This window comes from Molothrus aeneus, chromosome 7, assembly GCF_037042795.1.
Source record: "Molothrus aeneus isolate 106 chromosome 7, BPBGC_Maene_1.0, whole genome shotgun sequence".
Lineage (NCBI taxonomy): Eukaryota > Metazoa > Chordata > Aves > Passeriformes > Icteridae > Molothrus > Molothrus aeneus.
This window is the reverse complement of record NC_089652.1, coordinates 38,408,581-38,430,170: the sequence shown is the minus strand read 5'-3', so window position 1 is coordinate 38,430,170 and position 21,590 is coordinate 38,408,581. Positions and strand designations below refer to the sequence as shown.

The 21,590-nt window shown below is 59.7% G+C and overlaps 2 protein-coding genes across 2 annotated transcripts; both read right to left on the bottom strand.

Moving 5' to 3' along the window:
* Positions 1 to 885: 885 nt before the first annotated feature.
* GALNT5 (polypeptide N-acetylgalactosaminyltransferase 5) lies at positions 886 to 19,918 on the bottom strand. Its single transcript, XM_066554051.1, has 10 exons — positions 18,480 to 19,918; positions 12,353 to 12,519; positions 11,177 to 11,296; positions 9,940 to 10,075; positions 8,856 to 8,975; positions 8,378 to 8,495; positions 7,886 to 8,206; positions 5,303 to 5,383; positions 4,623 to 4,784; positions 886 to 1,627 (listed from the first exon to the last, which is right to left on the bottom strand). Exons 1-10 carry the CDS (start codon positions 19,916 to 19,918, stop codon positions 1,478 to 1,480), a joined length of 2,814 nt encoding a protein of 937 aa, XP_066410148.1. The 3' UTR covers positions 886 to 1,477.
* Positions 5,481 to 7,167, bottom strand: KRTAP13-2 (keratin associated protein 13-2). The gene is made up of 5 exons (XM_066553648.1): positions 7,161 to 7,167; positions 6,921 to 7,017; positions 6,437 to 6,447; positions 6,291 to 6,351; positions 5,481 to 5,490 (listed from the first exon to the last, which is right to left on the bottom strand). Exons 1-5 carry the CDS (start codon positions 7,165 to 7,167, stop codon positions 5,481 to 5,483), a joined length of 186 nt encoding a protein of 61 aa, XP_066409745.1.
* Positions 19,919 to 21,590: the final 1,672 nt, after the last annotated feature.

Below are 21,590 nucleotides of genomic sequence, written 5' to 3'. Positions count from 1 at the left end.
CCTTGGAAAAAACAACTACCAACCTTTAGAGGAAGAATTACACATCAAAAGAGATTAAGTAGAATAATAGTCAGTTTGTCACAGAGTGAAAAAAATAGATTTTTTGAGGTTTTTAGAATGGGGGCTTGGGGTCCCAAGATGGAGGAATTTGGGCGTGCCCTGTCCTTTTTCCTTCTACTTCCTAGCCTCCATCTTCTGGGTGATGGTGGCACTTTTGGATTGGTTTAGAGTAGAAGCTCACTGTCTAACACAGGTGATGGGCATTGGGAAGTCATTGTAAATATTGTACAGGTGGTTTTTAGTATAAAAAGATAACACAGCCCCAGGGCAGGCAGAGTGCCTCTGTCTGTCCTGCTGAGCAGGCCTGGGCAGGTCAGAGAAAGAATTTTATAGATAAGGAACAGTAACCAACCTTGAGACCGAGAACTGAAGAGCTCTGACTCCTTCTTTGAGCACTGGGCTGGGAAAAGAGAATTTCTGACACATCTGGGGGTCCCTGTGAGCAGCCAGAGCCCTGAGATTGCCTGGTGTTACATAGATCTCACAGCCTGGGCACACAGAATTTATTCTCCCATCAAATCCATCCCATCAGTGCCTGGTGCTGGATTTTGGAGTGAAGAACTTGAGAGTGCAGCCAACACCTGCCCGTGGCAGCGAGTGCAGAGGGAGCCTGGTGTGCAGAGCCTGGCTGTGCCCTGCAGCCTGGGCTGAGGGAGGAGCCCCAGAAGGGGCTCGGGGACAGGGCTGGGTCCTGGCAGCCCCAGGCGGGACAGCCTGGCTGTCCTGGGAGGAGCAGCCTCCAGGCTGGCCCTGGAGTGTGCCTCTGGCAGGAAGCAGGATAAACCCCTGGCTCCCTGCTCCTGCAGCTGCTCTCCCCCCAGACAAAGCAAGGCTCGTGTGTCCTGGCTGTCCCCAGCACAGGCAAGGGCTGCTCCAGGCCTCTCCTGCAGCCCCGTGTGGGACTGACCCCATCCACCTCCCACCACAAAATGAGGGCTTCATTGATGTGTGAGTGATTCCTCACAGACGCCCGAGCCTCACCTGTCACACAACACCTCCCACAGGGAGGGATCCTGCAGCCACATCCAGCGTGGACATGGCACTGGATATTTTTGATGCATTGGTCGACAAACGTCCAGTTTCTGAGGAGGAATGAGCAGCCCAGTTTGCTGCTTACAGGGCCCCAGACGTATTTCTGTAGCTTATGCTGCTGTCAGAGGGAGCTGAGGGATGTTTGCTTACAGTAGGGTGGGGACTTTTTTTTCAAAAAATATTTCCATTTAATAGCACAGAAAAGGAGTTTTTTCCCAAAGTCTCCCGCAGAGAGGGAAAATGCTGCTGCTCTGTTCAGGGGCGCTGCTCTGGGCGCTGGGGTCCCTCCACGCGCAGGTCTCACGTCACACGCTCCAGTTTCCATCGGAGATGCGCTTCCCCCGTGGCCAGGCACAGCAGGGCAACGCCGTGCCCCAGGCTGCCCTCAGTCTGCGTGGTACCTGCTGAACTGCCACTTCTGGCGGGGGTTCCCGGCGTCACAGCGCCTCAGCCGCAGGGCCCTGAACGCGGCATCCACCTCCAGGCACGCCGGCTGCTGCGGGAGGCGCGGGTGCTGCGAGACCAGGTGGGCACTCTGCGGGACAGACAGGGGCTCAGGCTGGGGGAATCAGGCTGAGGGGTGAGGTGCAGGGGCTGTGAGACCAGGTGGGCACTCTGCGGGACAGACAGGGGCTCAGGGGCTGCCCTGGGGGAATCAGGGGGTGCTCGGGCTTCAGGGCTCCTGCACCAGCAGCAGCAGCAGCAGCAGCAGCAGCAGCAGCAGCAGCAGCAGCAGCCCTGCTTTCCCTCAGAGAAAGCCCAGCTCCTCACAGTGTGCCCTTTTCTGGCTCATCCCTAACACCTGAGATATCTCTGCTGACTGACAGGGACTGTGGCTTGGGATCCAAGCCTGCAGCTGCTGCTGAGCCGGGGTCACAGCACACCTGTGCATTCACAGCACACCTGTGCATTCACAGCACACCTGTGCACTCACAGCACACCTGTGCACTCACAGCACACCTGTGCAGTCACAGCACACCTGTGCATTCACAGCACACCTGTGCACTCACAGCACACCTGTGCACTCACAGCACACCTGTGCATCCACAGCACACCTGTGCACTCACAGCACACCTGTGCATCCACAGCACACCTGTGCACTCACAGCACACCTGTGCATCCACAGCACACCTGTGCATTCACAGCACACCTGCCCAGTCACAGCACACCTGTGCACTCACAGCACACCTGTGCAGTCACAGCACACCCGTGCAGCCCCAGCACACCTGTGCACTCACAGCACACCTGTGCAGTCACAGCACACCTGTGCAGCCACAGCACACCTGTGCACTCACAGCACACCTGTGCAGTCACAGCACACCTGTGCAGTCACAGCACACCTGTGCACTCACAGCGCACCTGTGCAGTCACAGCACACCTGTGCACTCACAGCACACCTGTGCAGCCACAGCACACCTGTGCACTCACAGCACACCTGTGCATCCACAGCACACCTGTGCATCCACAGCACACCTGTGCAGCCACAGCACACCTGTGCACTCACAGCACACCCGTGCAGTCACAGCACACCTGTGCAGCCCCAGCACACCTGTGCAGTCACAGCACACCTGTGCAGTCACAGCACACCTGTGCACTCACAGCACACCTGTGCATCCACAGCACACCTGTGCACTCACAGCACACCTGTGCACTCACAGCACACCTGTGCATCCACAGCACACCTGTGCACTCACAGCACACCTGTGCATCCACAGCACACCTGTGCACTCACAGCACACCTGTGCATCCACAGCACACCTGTGCATTCACAGCACACCTGCCCAGTCACAGCACACCTGTGCACTCACAGCACACCTGTGCAGTCACAGCACACCTGTGCACTCACAGCACACCTGTGCAGCCACAGCACACCTGTGCACTCACAGCACACCTGTGCATCCACAGCACAGCTGTGCATCCACAGCACACCTGTGCAGCCACAGCACACCTGTGCACTCACAGCACACCTGTGCACTCACAGCACACCTGTCCTGGGCTGTGCTTGGCTGGGAACAGAGGGCTGAGCTCTCTCACTGCCTGCGTGGCAGCTGCCAGGGCAGGGAGTCCCTGGGGTGGGATCTGCTCCACAGGGAATGAATGTGCAGCAGGACCCTGGTTTCTGTGCTCTCAACCTGGCAAGGACGTTGGGTGACCCAGCCCCAGAGCCCGAGTGCTGGGGCAGGGAAAGAACAAAGAGTCTGAGTGCCCTCCACCCTTCTGCTTTTCCCATCTGCTTGGATTAACCTCTCTGAGCCCGGGGATGCTGCAGGTGCTGCCACCGGCATGGGACATTTCTGTGCCACTCCTGGCACTGCGGCGATGCTCAGGAGCAGCTCAGTGTCACCGAGGTGAGACACTCCTGGTGTGACCTGTGCAGGGGCCTGGGCAGGAGCTGCCCCTTTGCGCAGACAGGAGCTGCACATCCTTGCAGGACACAGTGCCTGATGCCAGGAGAGGGCAAAGCACTGCAACTCCTTCAGGCAGCAGCCACTGAGCTCTCCTCATTCTCCTGTTGCTGGCACCAGCAAAAGAGCAGCACCAAATCAATCTCACCCTCAGCTGAGAAACCAGGCTGTGACAGGAGGCAAGACCTGCCCCTGCCCTGTAACAGCTCCCTGGGCACTTCTGCCTACTTTTCACAAAGTGAAGTGACAATTTCACAATTTTCAGTAAGTGGATAAAAATTTTCCTGTATTTTTCACTAAACACCCAACGTGAGCCTGCGGCACTCTGGCATTCACCACTTTAGGCTGAAAAAACCAAAGAGCAACAGGAAATTGTCTGTGTATTGAATGCTACACTTTTTCTTTCTTAAGTGAAGAGTGTTTTTTCCCCAACAATAGACTATGCCATTTCAGAGCATTTTGGACAATTACTTGCACCAGGCTGACAGAGGTAGAGCCATGACTCTGTGCAGTGCAGGCAATTAGTGTAAGTATCCATTCTCCTCCTTTCCATAAGTGCTGTCTTTAAACACCCCTGTGAGCTGAGAGCCGATCGATGCTGACTCATCTCCCCTTAAGTGCTATTGACGGTTTCTGTGTAAAACCAGGCTGTTTTGGCTGTTTTGCTGCTGCTGCTGCTGTGGCTGTGGCAGTGCCTGCAGGTCCCCAGTGTCCCCAGCCTGGCAGCCGTGTTGGGACGCTCGGCACTGGGATGGACACAACCCCTGGCAGAGGGGCATGAGGGATGGGGGCCTGGACACCAGCAGGTCTCTAGGAGACAGGCAGCCTTGGCAAAGCGGGCAGCAGAGGGTGGGGTGCCCCTGTGCCAGGCTGTGCCCCCATCAGTGCTCTCCTGGCAGCCTGACCCACCTGGGCGGGCAGGGCCACCCCTGTCCCCTCCTGCCGTCCCTGGAGGCTGCAGCTGCAGCATCACTCACCAGCCCTGGCTGCACAGGGGCCACCCCTGTCCCCTCCTGCCATCCCTGGAGGCTGCAGCTGCAGCATCACTCACCAGCCCTGGCTGCACAGGGGCCACCCCTGTCCCCTCCTGCCATCCCTGGAGGCTGCAGCTGCAGCATCACTCACCAGCCCTGGCTGCACAGGGGCCAGGTTCCTGTGGAGCCAGGCCAGGCTGCGGCTCCTGCCCTGGCACTGGCGCAGGCCCAGGGCTCCCAGCACGCCCGCCGGGGCCAGGCACAGCTCTCCGTGCTGGATCAGCCTCAGCCAGGTGTAGTTGAACTTCTGGTTCTGTGGGGAGAGAGCAGGAGGAGACACGGCCCCGTCAGGCTCCATGGCAGGGCTGGCCACACTGCTCTGGGCACCTGTGCCAGGGCTGCCCACCCTCCCAGCCAGGAACTCCCAATTCCCAACATCCCACCCATCCCTGCCCCCTGGCAGTGGGAGCCACTCCCTGTGTCCTGGCACTCTGGGTCCTTCTCTGGCCCTCTCAGAGCACTGAAAGGGCTGTGAGGTACAGCTGGATGGACACACACAGGTCACAGGCTGCTATTTAAATCTTTCTCTGCTTTCATGTGCAAACTCACAGCTTTACAAACTTTCCTAACCAGCCGAATTTGCTGTTTCTGTCGCTGTTGCTCGGCCACAGGCTGTTCCTGCCCCTTGCAGGCAGGGCCTGGCTCTGTCCCCGGGTGGGAAGGGCTGTGCTAGCCCCGGGGAGGGCACAGGCCACAGGGGAGGCTCGGGGGCTCCGTGCCCGGTGCCACAGGCAGGGTGGCACACCCGGGGTGCCTGCAGGCTGTTCTTACCGTGTTGTTAGCATCGCACTTCTCAAAAGCCAGGGCGGTGCCTTCCACAGCGATGCACCCCGCCAGGGCCACGTTAGCGAGCTGGGAAACAGCAACAAAAGGCAGATTTGGAGAGGAATTCCCAGGACGGGGGAGAGGATGTTGCACTGCACTGGAACTCCTGGGCTCACGGGACACTCTAATTAACACTGTGCACATAACGAAGGGAGGCAGAACAGAGTGTCCCAGGCCAGGCTGGATAGGGCTTGGAGCACCGTGGTCGAGTGAAAGGTGCCCCAGCCCATGGCAGGGATGGAATTAGCTTTAAGGTCCCTTTCCACCCAGAGCGTTCTGGAATTCTGTGGTGCTGGAGAAGGGGAGCCTGACCCGGTTTCTCTCACCAGGCACCGAGCAAGAGCCTTGTGCAGGCAGCATTGAATCCAAAGCGACTTTAAAGCGCTCTCTGCCCGGTGCCCCGGCGAGGAGCAGGATCCGAGCCCGGAGCGGGGCCGGTCCCTCCGCCCGTCCCGCAGCGCCGGCAACGCGAGCGGCTGCTGCGCTCTGCTGGCGGCGGAGCCGTGCTACAGACCCTGCTCCTAGAGACCCCGACCCTACAGATGCTGCATCTATGGACCCCGACCCTACAGACCCTGCTCCTAGAGACCCCGACCCTACAGACCCTGTTCCTAGAGACCCCGACCCTACAGACCCTGCTCCTAGAGACCCCGACCCTACAGACCCTGCATCTATGGACCCCAAACCTACAGACCCTGCATCTATGGACCCCAACCCTACAGACCCTGTTCCTACAGACCCCGACCCTACAGATGCTGCATCTATGGACCCCGACCCTACAGACCCTGCTCCTAGAGACCCCGACCCTACAGATGCTGCATCTATGGACCCCGACCCTACAGACCCTGCTCCTAGAGACCCCGACCCTACAGACCCTGTTCCTAGAGACCCCGACCCTACAGACCCTTCTCCTAGAGACCCCGACCCTACAGACCCTGTTCCTACAGAGCCTGACGCTACAGACCCCGCTCCTAGAGACCCCGACCCTACAGACCCTGTTCCTACAGAGCCTGACCCTACAGACCCTGCATCTATGGACCCCAACCCTACAGACCCTGCTCCTAGAGACCCCGACCCTACAGACTCTGCTCCTAGAGACCCCGACCCTACAGACCCTGTTCCTAGAGACCCCGACCCTACAGACCCTGCTCCTAGAGACCCCGACCCTACAGACCCTGCTCCTAGAGACCCCGACCCTACAGACCCTGTTCCTAGAGACCCCGACCCTACAGACCCTGCTCCTAGAGACCCCGACCCTACAGACCCTGCTCCTAGAGACCCCGACCCTACAGACCCTGTTCCTACAGAGCCTGACGCTACAGACCCTGCATCTATGGACCCCAACCCTACAGACCCTGCTCCTAGAGACCCCGACCCTACAGACCCTGTTCCTAGAGACCCCGACCCTACAGACCCTGCTCCTAGAGACCCCGACCCTACAGACCCTGCTCCTAGAGACCCCGACCCTACAGACCCTGCTCCTAGAGACCCCGACCCTACAGACCCTGTTCCTAGAGACCCCGACCCTACAGACCCTGCTCCTAGAGACCCCGACCCTACAGACCCTGTTCCTAGAGACCCCGACCCTACAGACCCTGCTCCTAGAGACCCCGACCCTACAGACCCTGTTCCTACAGAGCCCGACCCTACAGACCTTGCTCCTAGAGACCCCGACCCTACAGACCCTGCATCTATGGACCCCGACCCTACAGACCCTGTTCCTAGAGACCCCGACCCTACAGACCCTGCTCCTAGAGACCCCGACCCTACAGACCCTGCTCCTACAGAGCCCGACCCTACAGACCCTGCATCTATGGACCCCGACCCTACAGACCCTGCTCCTAGAGACCCCGACCCTACAGACCCTGCTCCTAGAGACCCCGACCCTACAGACCCTGACCCTATAGACCCTGTTCCTACAGAGCCCGACCCTACAGACCCTGCTCCTATTGACCCCGACCCTACAGACCCTGCTTCTAGAGACCCCGACCCTATAGACCCTGCATCTATAGACCCCGACCCTACAGACCCTGCTCCTAGAGACCCCGACCCTACAGACCCTGCATCTATGGACCCTGACCCTACAGACCCTGCTCCTATGGAACCCGACCCTATAGACCCTGACGCTACAGACCCTGGCCCTATAGACCTCGACCCTATAGACCCTACACCTACAGACCCCGACCCTACAGACTCTACATTTACGGACCCTGACCCTGTAGATCCCGCACCTACAGACCCTGTTCCTACAAACCCAGACCCTAGAGACCCCGGCCCTACAGACCCTGCACTGACTGCAGCCCCCAAGCGGGGGCAGGGGCTGAGGCTGGCTGTGCTCCCACTCGGCCATCCAGACACCCAGCCAGCCCTCTAGAGGGAAGTCATCCCTTCTGTCACCTATTTCTTTATAAAAATGCCCAGGAACGCAGGCCTCTGTGCCGTATCACACACCCCAGACGCTGCCAGAGGCCCAGGAGCAGGGCAGCCCAGGGCACGGCCAGCCCCTGGGAGCAGCCCCTGGGCACGTACCTGCCCGCTGGCTTTGACCAGGGGAGCCTCCAGGTCCGGGTACACGTTCTGCAGGTACCAGCGGAAGGTTCTGCAGCGGAGCCTCTGCCGCAGCCGGATCTGCTGGCTCAGGTCGCCCACATCCACGCTGTGCAGCAGGTGGTAGGCATGGCCATAGAACAGCTCCTTGTACTCGTCCAGCCACACCTCGGCCACCCGCGCCAGGTTCCTCTCCACCGTCCTCACCCGGTCTCTTGGGAAGGAGTAGGGATTGTCATTCCTGAAAATGTGCCCGACCCTGGAGCACGGAACTATCTCGATCTCTCCTCCGCACATCCACACCTGAGGAACAGGGATGGCTGATGGACACCAGCTGAGCGTGGGCGCTGCCTCGTGCAAGCCAGGAGAGGCAGATCAGGTGCCCAGGGAGATGGAGCTGTCCCTGGGAGCCCCTGCCTGCGCCCCATCACCCACCCAGGCTGGCAGGGGTGCAGCTGTGGCACAGTCACCTACCTTGAATGAAATCTCCATGTTTTCCCCTCCCCAGACATCCAGTCCTGGGTCGTACATTCCCAGCTCAGAGAAATACTTCTTATCGATGGAGAACAGGCCACCTGCCATGACGGGGCACCTGGGGACATAGAGGCCACACGGTGTATCAGAGAGGGCGTTTGGGTGGCCTGAAAGCTGTAATGGGGCAGGGAAGGGCAGGAAAAGCAGTGCAAGAAAGGCAGTGAGGAAAGAAAAGCACTGCCAAGAAAGGCAGTGAAATGTTCTCCTGGCTGACACACCAGCATGAGTGGGGAAAAAGGCCTCAAGGACTTTGCCCATGCCTGATGGGGGGATTGCCTGTGCCTCACCTGTCCTGGAAAGCACAGGAACAATACTTGGCCACAAAATAACATCATTTGGCCTCAAAGCAGCCTCTGCTGCTGAATTATTACCAAAGGAACGGGCTGGTTTGCAAAGCTCTCACATCTCCTTTATTTACCTTATTATATCAGTTTCCTTGATCTTATTTTTCTCAATGACCTCTTGTGGAATCTGCCTCCATCCAAAATTCATTGGCCAAGTAAAAATCCCACGCTGGAAGTTGTCCACGGTCATGTAACTAAACAGAGGAAAGATCGGGCTGACTAATTCTGAGTCACACTCCTGATTGAAAGGTCACCCCTAATGAGAGAAGATGAATATCTGTGGGTAATTAAACCAGGGTTTTAACAAATTTCATCAGGAATCCTCTTCATGTACAGAAAGTTGTGAAAAATCAGAAAGGTGTGTGATAAACAGAGGCCACATCCCCAGCTAATGTTTGTCAGAGCTCAGTGCATCCCTCCGGGTGTCCAGAGCTGCTGGGACCCCTGCCAGGGGGCTCAGAGACCCTGGCACACAGCCCAGAACACCTGTGGGTTTGATTATGACCCATGGAGCAAATTACCAGCTTTGTATGAAGACCTGAAAGCCACAGAAGTTTAAGTAGTGTAATAATAAAATTATCACTAGGTGAAAAAGTAGATTTTGGGGTTTTTTAGAATAGGGGTTTTGGGGACAAGATGGAGGGACTTGGGCGTGTCCAGCCTTTCTTCTTATTCTTCTCTACCTCCATCTCCTGCTGTGATGGCGGCACTTTTGGATTGGTTTAGAGCAGAAGCTCACTGTCTAACACAGGTGATGGGCATTGGGAAGTCATTGTAAATATTGTACAGGTAGTTTTTAGTATAAAAAGATAACACAGCCCCAGGGCGGGCAGAGTGCCTCTGTCTGTCCTGCTGAGCAGACCTCGGCTGGACAGGAGAAAAATTGTTTTAGATAAGATACAATAAACAACTCTGAGACCGGAAACTGAGGAACTCCGACTCATTCTTCGAACGTGCAGCCAAAACAGAGACTGTCCACGTGTCTCGGGGCTGCAATGAACCGCAGCACATCCAAGAATGTTCATTTGACAGCAATGCCCTGTGTGCCCCGTGGAAGGCTCTGCAGGCTGTGCGGGCTCTGGAGCCACGGCTCCATGCCTGCAGCGCGTGCTGGTGGTGCCAGGCTGCGCTGGGCACTGCAGGCACGGGCTGTCTCACCTCATGTCCCTGTCGCTGATGACCTCGATGACGGGGCAGGCCACCTTGGTGCGGCGCAGGCGGACGCGCTCCAGCAGCGGCTCCAGCCAGCCCACGTTGCACTCCACGTGCGAGTCCAGGAAGGTCAGCACAGCGCCTGGGGCACAGCAGGGCAGGGTCAGCCCCGGGCACCCCAACCCTGCCCTGCTGGCAGCCCCCTGTGCGCTTGGGGTGCTGCTGATGTGCCACGGCCCTCCTTTGCAGCCATGGTATCTTCTGAAAAATCCTTTCCTTAGGATTTCTCCTCCTGAGAAGCTGAGAGGCCTCAGGAACAAAATGTACCCAATGGTTATCTGCTGCTGTGGAATGCAACAGGTGCATCTGGGATTGGGCTCATGTGGTTGTTTCTAATTAATGGCCAATCACAGCCCAGCTGTCCGGACTGTCTCGGTCAGTCACAAGCCTTTGTGATCATTCCTTTTCTGTTCTTAGCCAGCCTTCTGATGAAATCCTTTCTTCTATCCTTTTAGTATAGTTTTAATATAATATATATATCATAAAATAAAACTCAAGCTTTCTGGAACATGCAGTCAACATTCTCGTCTCTGCCCTCACCCTGGGACCCCTGCGAACACCACCACACTCCCTGACTCCCCAGACCTGCGCAGCCACAGCCAAGAGCGTTTTTCCCCTGCTTGGCAGAGCAACTCCTGACAGAAATGGCCATTTTGGTGCTGACACAGCCTGGCAGGGCAGGTGGTGGAGCCGGGGCTGGAGACGGTGGCAAAAGGACGCCCTTGGTGCACTGGGAGGGACAAAGGCCGTGCTGGAGAGGGAGCCCAGCACCTCTGGGGTCCCCTAAAGCGTGTTAGCCCAGCAATTTTTTTGGGTTTGATCACTCCAATTGCGTTTTCTTGTTTTTCCTCTAATCCCAGTTTTCCCTCAGCATCTCGTTAAGCCATGTTGATGGCAGAGAAGAGCTCTGGTGATCCCTCTGAGCCCCTGCACTAAGCATTAAGCTGTAAACTAGGAATGTAAGACTCTTGTCTGAATTAAAGTCTTTTCCCTGGCATCGTTGAGCGTGGGGCTGCCCTTGGAGGGGCTGTAGGAGGTGCAGAGCCCCCCACCCCTGGCTGGGAGCTCTGGCAGCCCTGGAGCTGCCCCATCCACCCCGGATCCCCCCATACACACACTGCCAATCCCATTGCAGCTTGGGTTGTGTCCCCAAGGCCTGGCCCACCCCGTGCTCCTGCCCTACCTGTGGCAACCTCAGCTCCTGCCAGCCTGGCCCGGATCAGGCCGTGCCTCTCCCGGAGGTGCAGCACCTTCACCTTGGGGAAGCGCGACATGTACACATCCAGCTGCTCCTTCAGGTACTCTGCGGAGGGGACAGCGACCTGGCTCAGCCCCTGTGCCCTCTGACACGGTGAAAAGCTGCAAGCAGATCTTCCCAGGCATGCCAGGAGCCCAGGTCTGGGCTGTGAACACCTGGGCACGGCTCTTTGTGCCCGTGGTGTGAGCTCTGAGCCACCTGAGACAGCGCTCTCCTGGAGAACCAGCAGTGGGGAAATGGCACCACTCCTCTGTCACAGACATCTTTTATGAAAAATCTTTTCTTTACGATTTTTCTTCTTGAGAAGCTGAGGGACTTCAAGAACAAAATGTAAACAATGATTATTTGCTGCTGTGGAATGCAACAGGTGCAGCTGGGATTGGTCTCATGTGGTTGTTTCTAATTAATGGCCAATCACAGTCAGCTGGCTTAGACTCTCTATCTGAGACAGAAACTTTTGTTATCATTCTTTCTTTTTCTGTTCTTAGCCAGCCTTCTGATGAAATCTTTTCTTCTATTAGTATAGTTTTAATATAATATATATAATAAAATAATAAATCAAGCCTTCTCAGATCTTCACCTCTTCCCTCATCCTTGGACCCCTGTGAATACCACCACACTCCTCGATTTTGGAGGGCTGAGCCCAGCAGAGAGTGCAGGGCATCACTGCAGGGGCTGGGTACCAGCTGGAATGGCGATGGAGGGCCCTGTGCAGCACAGATCCTGGCTCAGCACTGCTCCCACTGCAGCTCCCTGCCCTCTGAGCCACCCCAGAGTGTGTCCCCTGCACTGGGAGCTGCACACTCGGGCCTGGGAGCATCTGATTGCACAAGCCCTTGAGCCAGGATGCTCCAAACACGAATGGGCTGGGCAAGACCCAGCTCCCTGGTGCTCCTGGAGCCTCTGGCAGCCTCCTCCTTCCTCCCCCAGCACCCCCCTGCCCTCCGATCACCCTCAGCCCCAGCGCAGGCCAGGGAGGCACTTCAATACAGCAGAAGGAGAAAATGTGATTTCTCTCCTACTTGGAATTGAATTACAGGACAAATGGCATTTTGGCCCCAAGTTCTATTAGCTCCATGAGGCAGCAGAGGCTTCCCCTACCCTTGGTGCTGCAGTCGTCCACCAGGATGATCTCCTCGAGGAGGCGCGGGGGAGAGCGGCTGAGCACGCTGTGCACGGAGCGCAGCAGGGCCGACCACACCTCGTCCACAAAGCACATGATGACGCTGGTGGTCGGCAGGTCGTCGTGGACCTGCTGCTCAGAGCACCTGCAACAGCAACACGGGCCCACAGGTGATGGCCAGGCACGGTGTTCCCGGGAAAACGCGTGGGGAAAGGGAGAACGCCCGACGCGACACGCGGGGGGAAAGCCCTGCAGTGCTGGGAGGGGAACACAGGGAGAGGGGGGCCCCCGCATGGGCAGCCCCATGGGACAGGATGGACTCACTTGGTTCTGACACTGAAGGGAATTCAGAGGTATTTCAGGGCTTCGCAGTTAATCAGAAGTGCTCTGGCTAAGTGAAATTCACCCCAGAATTACTCTGTGTCACAATCCTCGAGATGTGTCTTTCTGTCTCAGGGAGGTCAGCGGGCAGAGAACACCAGAAAGTCCATTTTGGATCCAGCCCTGTCTCACCTTGCTGGGCAGCTGGTGAGCAGAACCGGGTCATGCCCCCTTTGTCCTCCACTAGAGAATCCTGGAATTGTTTGGGTTGGAAGGGAACTCAAAGCCCATCTCCTTCCAACAGCTCCCATGGCAGGGACACCTTCCCCTAAACCAGGCTGCTCAGAACCCCATCCAGCCTGGCCTCAAACTTCCAGGGATGGGGCAGTCACAGCTTGTCAGGGCACCCTGTGCCAGGGCCTCCCCACCCTCACAGGGAAGAATTCCCTCCCAATATCTCATCCATCCCTGCCCCTGGGTGTGGGAAACCACTGCTCCTTGTCCTGGCACTCCAGACCCTTCCCCAAAGTCCCTCTTCACATCTCTTGGAGCCCTCATGCACTGGAAGGGGCTCCAAGGTCTCCCTGGAGCCTTCTCTTCCCTTTTTCCCTCAGCCCCAGGACTCCTGATCCGGGCTCTGCATGGGATGCTCCCCACAACCCTCCTGCCCCCCACACCCCTCCTCAGGGCTCCCTCCCCACACCAGCTGCAGGGACACAGGGCCCATGAGTTCAGCACTGCCAGTGAAGCTGCAAAGGCAGCAGGCACTGAGCACAGGGAGCCATGGATTGGCCAGATTTGAGTGTCCAGTGCAGTACTCCAGGCAGAACCACAACAGGAACTGGAGTCTAAATTGGGACAGACTGGAATACACACCCAAAAAAAAATTATTGGCTGCCAAGAGCTGCCACCAGCCCCTTCCCTGAGCTGGCCCTTACAACCTGGTTGTGCCAGCAGGCTGGTGACAGAGCTTGCACAGGCTCCTGCCAGAAGCAGGGTGCCCAGGGCAGCTCCGTGCCCTGAGGCAGCAGCTCACAGCCCTGTTTGGCCAAGGAGTTCCCAGGACAGCAGCTCACAGCCCTGTTTGCCCAAGGCATTCCCAGGACAGCAGCTCAGACCCCTGTTTGCGCAAGGCATTCCCAGGACAGCAGCTCAGACCCCTGTTTGCCCAAGGCATTCCTAGGACAGCAGCTCAGAGCCCTGTTTCTCCAAGGCATTCCCAGGACAGCAGCTCAGACCCCTGTTTCTCCAAGGCATTCCCAGGACAGCAGCTCAGACCCCTGTGTGCCCAAGGCGTTCCCAGGACAGCAGCTCAGAGCCCTGTTTCTCCAAGGCATTCCCAGGACAGCAGCTCACAGCCCTGTGTGCCCAAGGCATTCCCAGGACAGCAGCTCACAGCCCTGTTTGCCCAAGGCATTCCCAGGACAGCAGCTCAGACCCCTGTTTCTCCAAGGCGTTCCCAGGACAGCAGCTCACATCCCTGTTTGGCCAAGGAGTTCCCAGGACAGCAGCTCACAGCCCTGTGTGCCCAAGGCATTCCCAGGACAGCAGCTCAGACCCCTGTTTGCCCAAGGCATTCCTAGGACAGCAGCTCAGAGCCCTGTTTCTCCAAGGCATTCCCAGGACAGCAGCTCACAGCCCTGTGTGCCCAAGGCATTCCCAGGACAGCAGCTCACAGCCCTGTGTGCCCAAGGCATTCCCAGGACAGCAGCTCAGACCCCTGTTTGCCCAAGGCATTCCTAGGACAGCAGCTCAGAGCCCTGTTTCTCCAAGGCATTCCCAGGACAGCAGCTCACATCCCTGTTTGCCCAAGGCGCTCCCAGGACAGCAGCTCACAGCCCTGTTTGGCCAAGGAGTTCCCAGGACAGCAGCTCAGACCCCTGTGTGCCCAAGGCATTCCCAGGACAGCAGCTCAGAGCCCTGTTTCTCCAAGGCGTTCCCAGGACAGCAGCTCACAGCCCTGTGTGCCCAAGGCATTCCCAGGACAGCAGCTCAGACCCCTGTGTGCCCAAGGCATTCCCAGGACAGCAGCTCAGAGCCCTGTTTCTCCAAGGCGTTCCCAGGACAGCAGCTCAGACCCCTGTTTCTCCAAGGCATTCCCAGGACAGCAGCTCACAGCCCTGTTTGCCCAAGGCATTCCCAGGACAGCAGCTCAGACCCCTGTGTGCCCAAGGCATTCCCAGGACAGCAGCTCAGACCCCTGTGTGCCCAAGGCATTCCCAGGACAGCAGCTCACAGCCCTGTTTGGCCAAGGAGTTCCCAGGACAGCAGCTCACAGCCCTGTGTGCCCAAGGCATTCCCAGGACAGCAGCTCAGACCCCTGTTTGCCCAAGGCATTCCTAGGACAGCAGCTCAGAGCCCTGTTTCTCCAAGGCATTCCCAGGACAGCAGCTCACATCCCTGTTTGGCCAAGGAGTTCCCAGGACAGCAGCTCACAGCCCTGTGTGCCCAAGGCATTCCCAGGACAGCAGCTCAGACCCCTGTTTGCCCAAGGCATTCCTAGGACAGCAGCTCAGAGCCCTGTTTCTCCAAGGCATTCCCAGGACAGCAGCTCACATCCCTGTTTGCCCAAGGCGCTCCCAGGACAGCAGCTCACAGCCCTGTTTGGCCAAGGAGTTCCCAGGACAGCAGCTCAGACCCCTGTGTGCCCAAGGCATTCCCAGGACAGCAGCTCAGAGCCCTGTTTCTCCAAGGCGTTCCCAGGACAGCAGCTCACAGCCCTGTGTGCCCAAGGCATTCCCAGGACAGCAGCTCAGACCCCTGTGTGCCCAAGGCATTCCCAGGACAGCAGCTCAGAGCCCTGTTTCTCCAAGGCGTTCCCAGGACAGCAGCTCAGACCCCTGTTTCTCCAAGGCATTCCCAGGACAGCAGCTCACAGCCCTGTTTGCCCAAGGCATTCCCAGGACAGCAGCTCAGACCCCTGTGTGCCCAAGGCATTCCCAGGACAGCAGCTCAGACCCCTGTGTGCCCAAGGCATTCCCAGGACAGCAGCTCACATCCCTGTTTGCCCAAGGCATTCCTAGGACAGCAGCTCAGAGCCCTGTTTCTCCAAGGCATTCCCAGGACAGCAGCTCACAGCCCTGTGTGCCCAAGGCATTCCCAGGACAGCAGCTCACAGCCCTGTGTGCCCAAGGCATTCCCAGGACAGCAGCTCAGACCCCTGTTTGCCCAAGGCATTCCTAGGACAGCAGCTCAGAGCCCTGTTTCTCCAAGGCATTCCCAGGACAGCAGCTCACATCCCTGTTTGCCCAAGGCGCTCCCAGGACAGCAGCTCACAGCCCTGTTTGGCCAAGGAGTTCCCAGGACAGCAGCTCAGACCCCTGTGTGCCCAAGGCATTCCCAGGACAGCAGCTCAGAGCCCTGTTTCTCCAAGGCGTTCCCAGGACAGCAGCTCACAGCCCTGTGTGCCCAAGGCATTCCCAGGACAGCAGCTCAGACCCCTGTGTGCCCAAGGCATTCCCAGGACAGCAGCTCAGAGCCCTGTTTCTCCAAGGCGTTCCCAGGACAGCAGCTCAGACCCCTGTTTCTCCAAGGCATTCCCAGGACAGCAGCTCACAGCCCTGTTTGCCCAAGGCATTCCCAGGACAGCAGCTCAGACCCCTGTGTGCCCAAGGCATTCCCAGGACAGCAGCTCAGACCCCTGTGTGCCCAAGGCATTCCCAGGACAGCAGCTCACAGCCCTGTTTGGCCAAGGAGTTCCCAGGACAGCAGCTCACAGCCCTGTGTGCCCAAGGCATTCCCAGGACAGCAGCTCAGACCCCTGTTTGCCCAAGGCATTCCTAGGACAGCAGCTCAGAGCCCTGTTTCTCCAAGGCATTCCCAGGACAGCAGCTCACATCCCTGTTTGGCCAAGGAGTTCCCAGGACAGCAGCTCACAGCCCTGTGTGCCCAAGGCATTCCCAGGACAGCAGCTCAGACCCCTGTTTGCCCAAGGCATTCCTAGGACAGCAGCTCAGAGCCCTGTTTCTCCAAGGCATTCCCAGGACAGCAGCTCACATCCCTGTTTGCCCAAGGCGCTCCCAGGACAGCAGCTCACAGCCCTGTTTGGCCAAGGAGTTCCCAGGACAGCAGCTCAGACCCCTGTGTGCCCAAGGCATTCCCAGGACAGCAGCTCAGAGCCCTGTTTCTCCAAGGCGTTCCCAGGACAGCAGCTCACAGCCCTGTGTGCCCAAGGCATTCCCAGGACAGCAGCTCAGACCCCTGTGTGCCCAAGGCATTCCCAGGACAGCAGCTCAGAGCCCTGTTTCTCCAAGGCGTTCCCAGGACAGCAGCTCAGACCCCTGTTTCTCCAAGGCATTCCCAGGACAGCAGCTCACAGCCCTGTTTGCCCAAGGCATTCCCAGGACAGCAGCTCAGACCCCTGTGTGCCCAAGGCATTCCCAGGACAGCAGCTCACATCCCTGTTTGCCCAAGGCATTCCCAGGACAGCAGCTCAGACCCCTGTTTCTCCAAGGCATTCCCAGGACAGCAGCTCACAGCCCTGTGTGCCCAAGGCATTCCCAGGACAGCAGCTCAGACCCGTTTGCCCAAGGCACTCCCAGGACAGCAGCTCACATCCCTGTTTGCCCAAGGCGTTCCCAGGACAGCAGCTCACAGCCCTGTTTGCCCAAGGCGTTCCCCGGACAGCCCAGGTCTCCTCCGGGCCAGGTGTGTCACTCACTGCCGGAGGCGGTTCCTGCCTGGCAGCTCGCACAGACCCGGGGCTGCCTTTGTGCCACCGGGGCCCGGGTCCCCTGCTCAGGAAGCGTGTGCAGGTGGCCCCAGGAAGCAGCCCCAGCCGTCTCCCTGTCCCTGCTCCACTCCTGCTGTGCAGGTCTCACCTCGGGCAGCGCCACCAGCACGGTGGCAATGTCTGCACGGTGCTGTGGCACGGGCACAATCGTGGCACAATGCCCAGCCCTCCATAACCCCGGTCTGTGAGGGGGGAACAGGGACATGGGGGGGTCTCTGCACGGGGCAGCCCTGTCACCTTCCCAGGGACTCAGAGGTGTTTGCACGAGGGGCTGAGTGCAAGAGAGGAACCTGGCATTCACCTGAGCTGGAACCAACACATGAATTCTGACTGCTCAGAGCTGCACCTGACCCACCAGGCTATCAGAGCTGCACCTGACACACCAGGAAACCAGAGCAGCACCTGACCCACCAGGTAACCAGAGCTGCACCTGACACACCAGGTAACCAGAGCTGCACCTGACACACCAGGCAATCAGAGCTGCACCTGACACACCAGGAAACCAGAGCTGCACCTGACACACCAGGCAATCAGAGCTGCACCTGACACACCAGGTAACCAGAGCAGCACCTGACACACCAGGTAACCAGAGCTGCACCTGACACACCAGGCAATCAGAGCTGCACCTGACACACCAGGCAATCAGAGCAGCACCTGACCCACCAGGTAACCAGAGCTGCACCTGACACACCAGGCAATCAGAGCTGCACCTGACACACCAGGTAACCAGAGCAGCACCTGACACACCAGGTAACCAGAGCAGCACCTGACCTACCAGGTACAGCGTCCCAAGGCACAGAGAGGCCTGAGCCCATCCCCTGTGCTGGCTGTCCTGGCCCCTTGGGCAGCTGGGCTCAGTGGGTTACAACCTGCAAACTTTACCCAGTTTTATGTTTAACAACAGGCTGCTCTGAGCTGGACAGGCAAAAGCCATCTGACAGGTAGCATGGCTGAAGTGGAGGGCTTGCTGTGCCCCCAGCAGCCCTGCCCAGAGCCACGGAGCCATGCCCAGGGTGCAGCCTGGGCCTTTGTGCAAGGGGAGCAGATCTTACCCGGCAGGCCTGGTGTCTGCGATGGCTCGATCCACAGGGATCAGGTCGCTGAGGTAGACATTGAAGTTTCCTTCTTTCCATCTACTTTTTGCTTCTTCTTGTTTGTCATCAGGGACAGCAACAGGGTGTCCAAACTGGCCGGGAGCTCGGGGGTCTCTCGGGGCGAGCGTTGCATCCATGGACAGGACTCTGTGCATCCCTGGGCTGCTCCCTGCTTGTTCCTGCCCATCCTGGCCAGTGCCATTTGTTCCAGGAGCTGCTCCCCTCTGCTCCTGCCCATCCCAGACAGTGCCAGTTGTTCCAGGAGCTGCTCCCCACAGCTCCTGCTCATCCTGGCCAGTTCCAGCTACTCCAGGGGCTGCTCCAGGAGCTGCTCCCCGCTGTTCCTGCCTATCCTGGTCAGTGCCAGCTGCTGTAGGAACTGCTCCCCCTTGCTCATGCACATCCTGGCCAGTGCCAGCCGCTCCAGGAGCTGCTCCAGGAGCTGCTCCCTGCTGCTCCTGCTGATCCTGGCCAGTGCCAGCTGCTCCAGGAGCTGCTCCCCGCTGCTCCTGCTCATCCTGGTCAGTGCCAGCTGCTCCAGGAGCTGCTCCCCCACGCTCATGCCCATCCCGGCCAGTGCCAGCTGCTCCAGGGGCTGCTCCTGGTGTCGTCCCCAGCGTCCGGCTCCGGCCACCCCCGGCAGTGGCCCCAGCAGTGGCAGTCGCAGCGTGTGCACGGTCACTGCTTTTTTCAGCAAGTTCTCTGTGCTTTCCACGTCTCCCTGTGGCGTTGCCCGCAGAGTGGGGCCCACGGCGCGGGGCTGCGGGGCCGGCGAGGTTCACCCCCTCTTTGCTAATGAGGATGAAACGAGTTTCGGAGGGAGTTTCTCCGCGTCCCGTGTTGGTGTCCCGTGCTCCAGGCTGGGCTGCGGTGCCCGCATCCCGGGCTGCGGGGCCGCTCGGTGCCGCCGTGCCGCTCGGTGCCGCCGTGCCGGAGGGGCGCTGCTCGCTGCCGGGGGCTCCGGGCAGCGCCGAGCCCGTCCCGCCAACGGGGCCCGGGGGCTGGGGCGGCGGCGATGGCCCCGGGCCCCCGGGGGCTGCTCCCGGCTCCGCCGCTGCCTTCGCCGGCGCCCCAGGGCCGCGCCGGGGCCGCGCCCGCCCCAACCCCATCCGCATCCCCATCCGCATCCCCGGCCCCATCCCCGGCCCCAACCCCGGCCCCGGCCCCGGCCCCGGCCCCGGCCCGCGCCCCGCCGCCTCCCGCAGCAGCCGCCCGCCCGCCTCGCCGAGCGAGAGGCGGAGCGCGGCCATGTCGAGCAGCAGCCAGGCCACCGAGGCGGCGAACACGAGGGCCAGGGCCCGCCCGCTGCCGCGGAACAGCCGCCGCAGCCCGCTCATCCCGGGCGGGCGCGGAGCCGCCGGGCCAGCGGGGCGGGAGGCGGGCACGGGGCCGGGCATGGGGCCGGGCACGGGGCCGGGACGCGGCCGGCCCGCCCCAACCCGCCCGGGATCCGCCCGCCCTGGAACCCGAGCCGAGGATCCGCCCGGCCCCGGCGGAACATCCCGGGAGGAGCGGGGCTGTGCGTGGGGGAGACAGCTCGGGGAACGGCTGGTGTGGCTGGGGAGACATCCCGGATCAGTGATGGGGATGGGGGCACAGCCCGGGGATCAGTGATGGGAATGGGGGCACAGCCCAGGGATCAGAGATGGGAATGGGGGCACAGCCCGGGGATCAGTGATGGGGATGGGGGCACAGCCCGGGGATCAGTGATGGGAATGGGGGCACAGCCCGGGGATCAGAGATGGGAATGGGGGCACAGCCCGGGGATCAGTGATGGGGCTGGGGGCACAGCCCGGCATGGGGTGCCTCTGTCCTGGCTGTGTCTGGGGGTCCCCGCCGGGGGCGGAGGGGCCGTGGCTCGGCGGAGCCGTGTCCCCGCTCCACGTGGCAGCTGGCGCGGCGCTCGGTGGTTGAGCCGCTGCAGAGGACGTGGGTGTGTTCCACATCCCGCTCAATTACAGGGCACGGGAGCCACGCTGGCGAGCACGGCAGCCTCCGGTGGGCTGAGCCGGACAACGCCAAGGAAGGAGCCAGCGAGGAACCACCCTCCTGCTCCTGTTCGTGCTCCTGCTCCGGCAGGCTGGGACGTGGCAGGCTTTGCTGGCAGGGTGCTCGCTGCTCTGGATGTGCCACCTGTCCTGGCTGTGCCAGCTGTGCCATGTGTGCCGGCTGTCCTGGCAGGCCAGGCTGCACTGGCTGTGCTGGCTATCCCGGCTATTGTGGCTGTCCTGGCTGTGCTGGCTGTCCTGGCTGTCCTCTCTGTCCTGGCAATGCCATCTCTGCCGGCTGTCCTGGCTGTGCTGGCTGTCTCCTGGCTGTCCTGGTTGTCCCAGCTGTGCTGGCAGTGCCATCTCTGCTGGCTGTGCTGGCTGTGCCATCTCTGCTGGCTGTGCTGGCTGTCCCAGCTGTCCTGGCTGTCCTGGCTGTCCTGGCTGTCCCAGCTGTGCTGGCAGTGCCATCTCTGCTGGCTGTCCCAGCTGTCCTGGCAGTGCCATCTCTGCTGGCTGTGCTGGCTGTGCCATCTCTGCTGTCTGTCCTGGCTGTCCTGGCTGTCCTGGCAGTGCCATCTCTGCTGGCTGTGCTGGCTGTGCCATCTCTGCTGGCTGTCCCAGCTGTGCTGGCAGTGCCATCTCTGCTGGCTGTGCTGGCTGTGCCATCTCTGCTGGCTGTCCCAGCTGTGCTGGCAGTGCCATCTCTGCCGGCTCTCCTGGCAGTGCTGGTGGCTGAGGGCTGGGGCCGCCTGCTGGCCCCAGGTGCTCCACCTGGGAGCTCAGGTGGGCTGTGCAGGGCACCCTAAGAACATGCCAGGCAGCCCCAGCGAGCCTGGCCTGAGTGGCTGCAGCCATGGGCTGACCCCCAGGTGTCAATCCCCTGGGCTTGGCTGCTGCTGGGTCCAGGGGACATGCAGTGAGCCACCAGAGAACCTGTTCCAAGAACTCAGGGTACAGGCACTGAAGTGAAAGAAAAAAAGCCTGAGCTGGTATTTTGCAGCTTTACTAAACTTAGCTTAAACTCTCCTCAAGTTCTCTGGTATTAATAAATTCAATAGCAATGCACTGTATTTCAAAT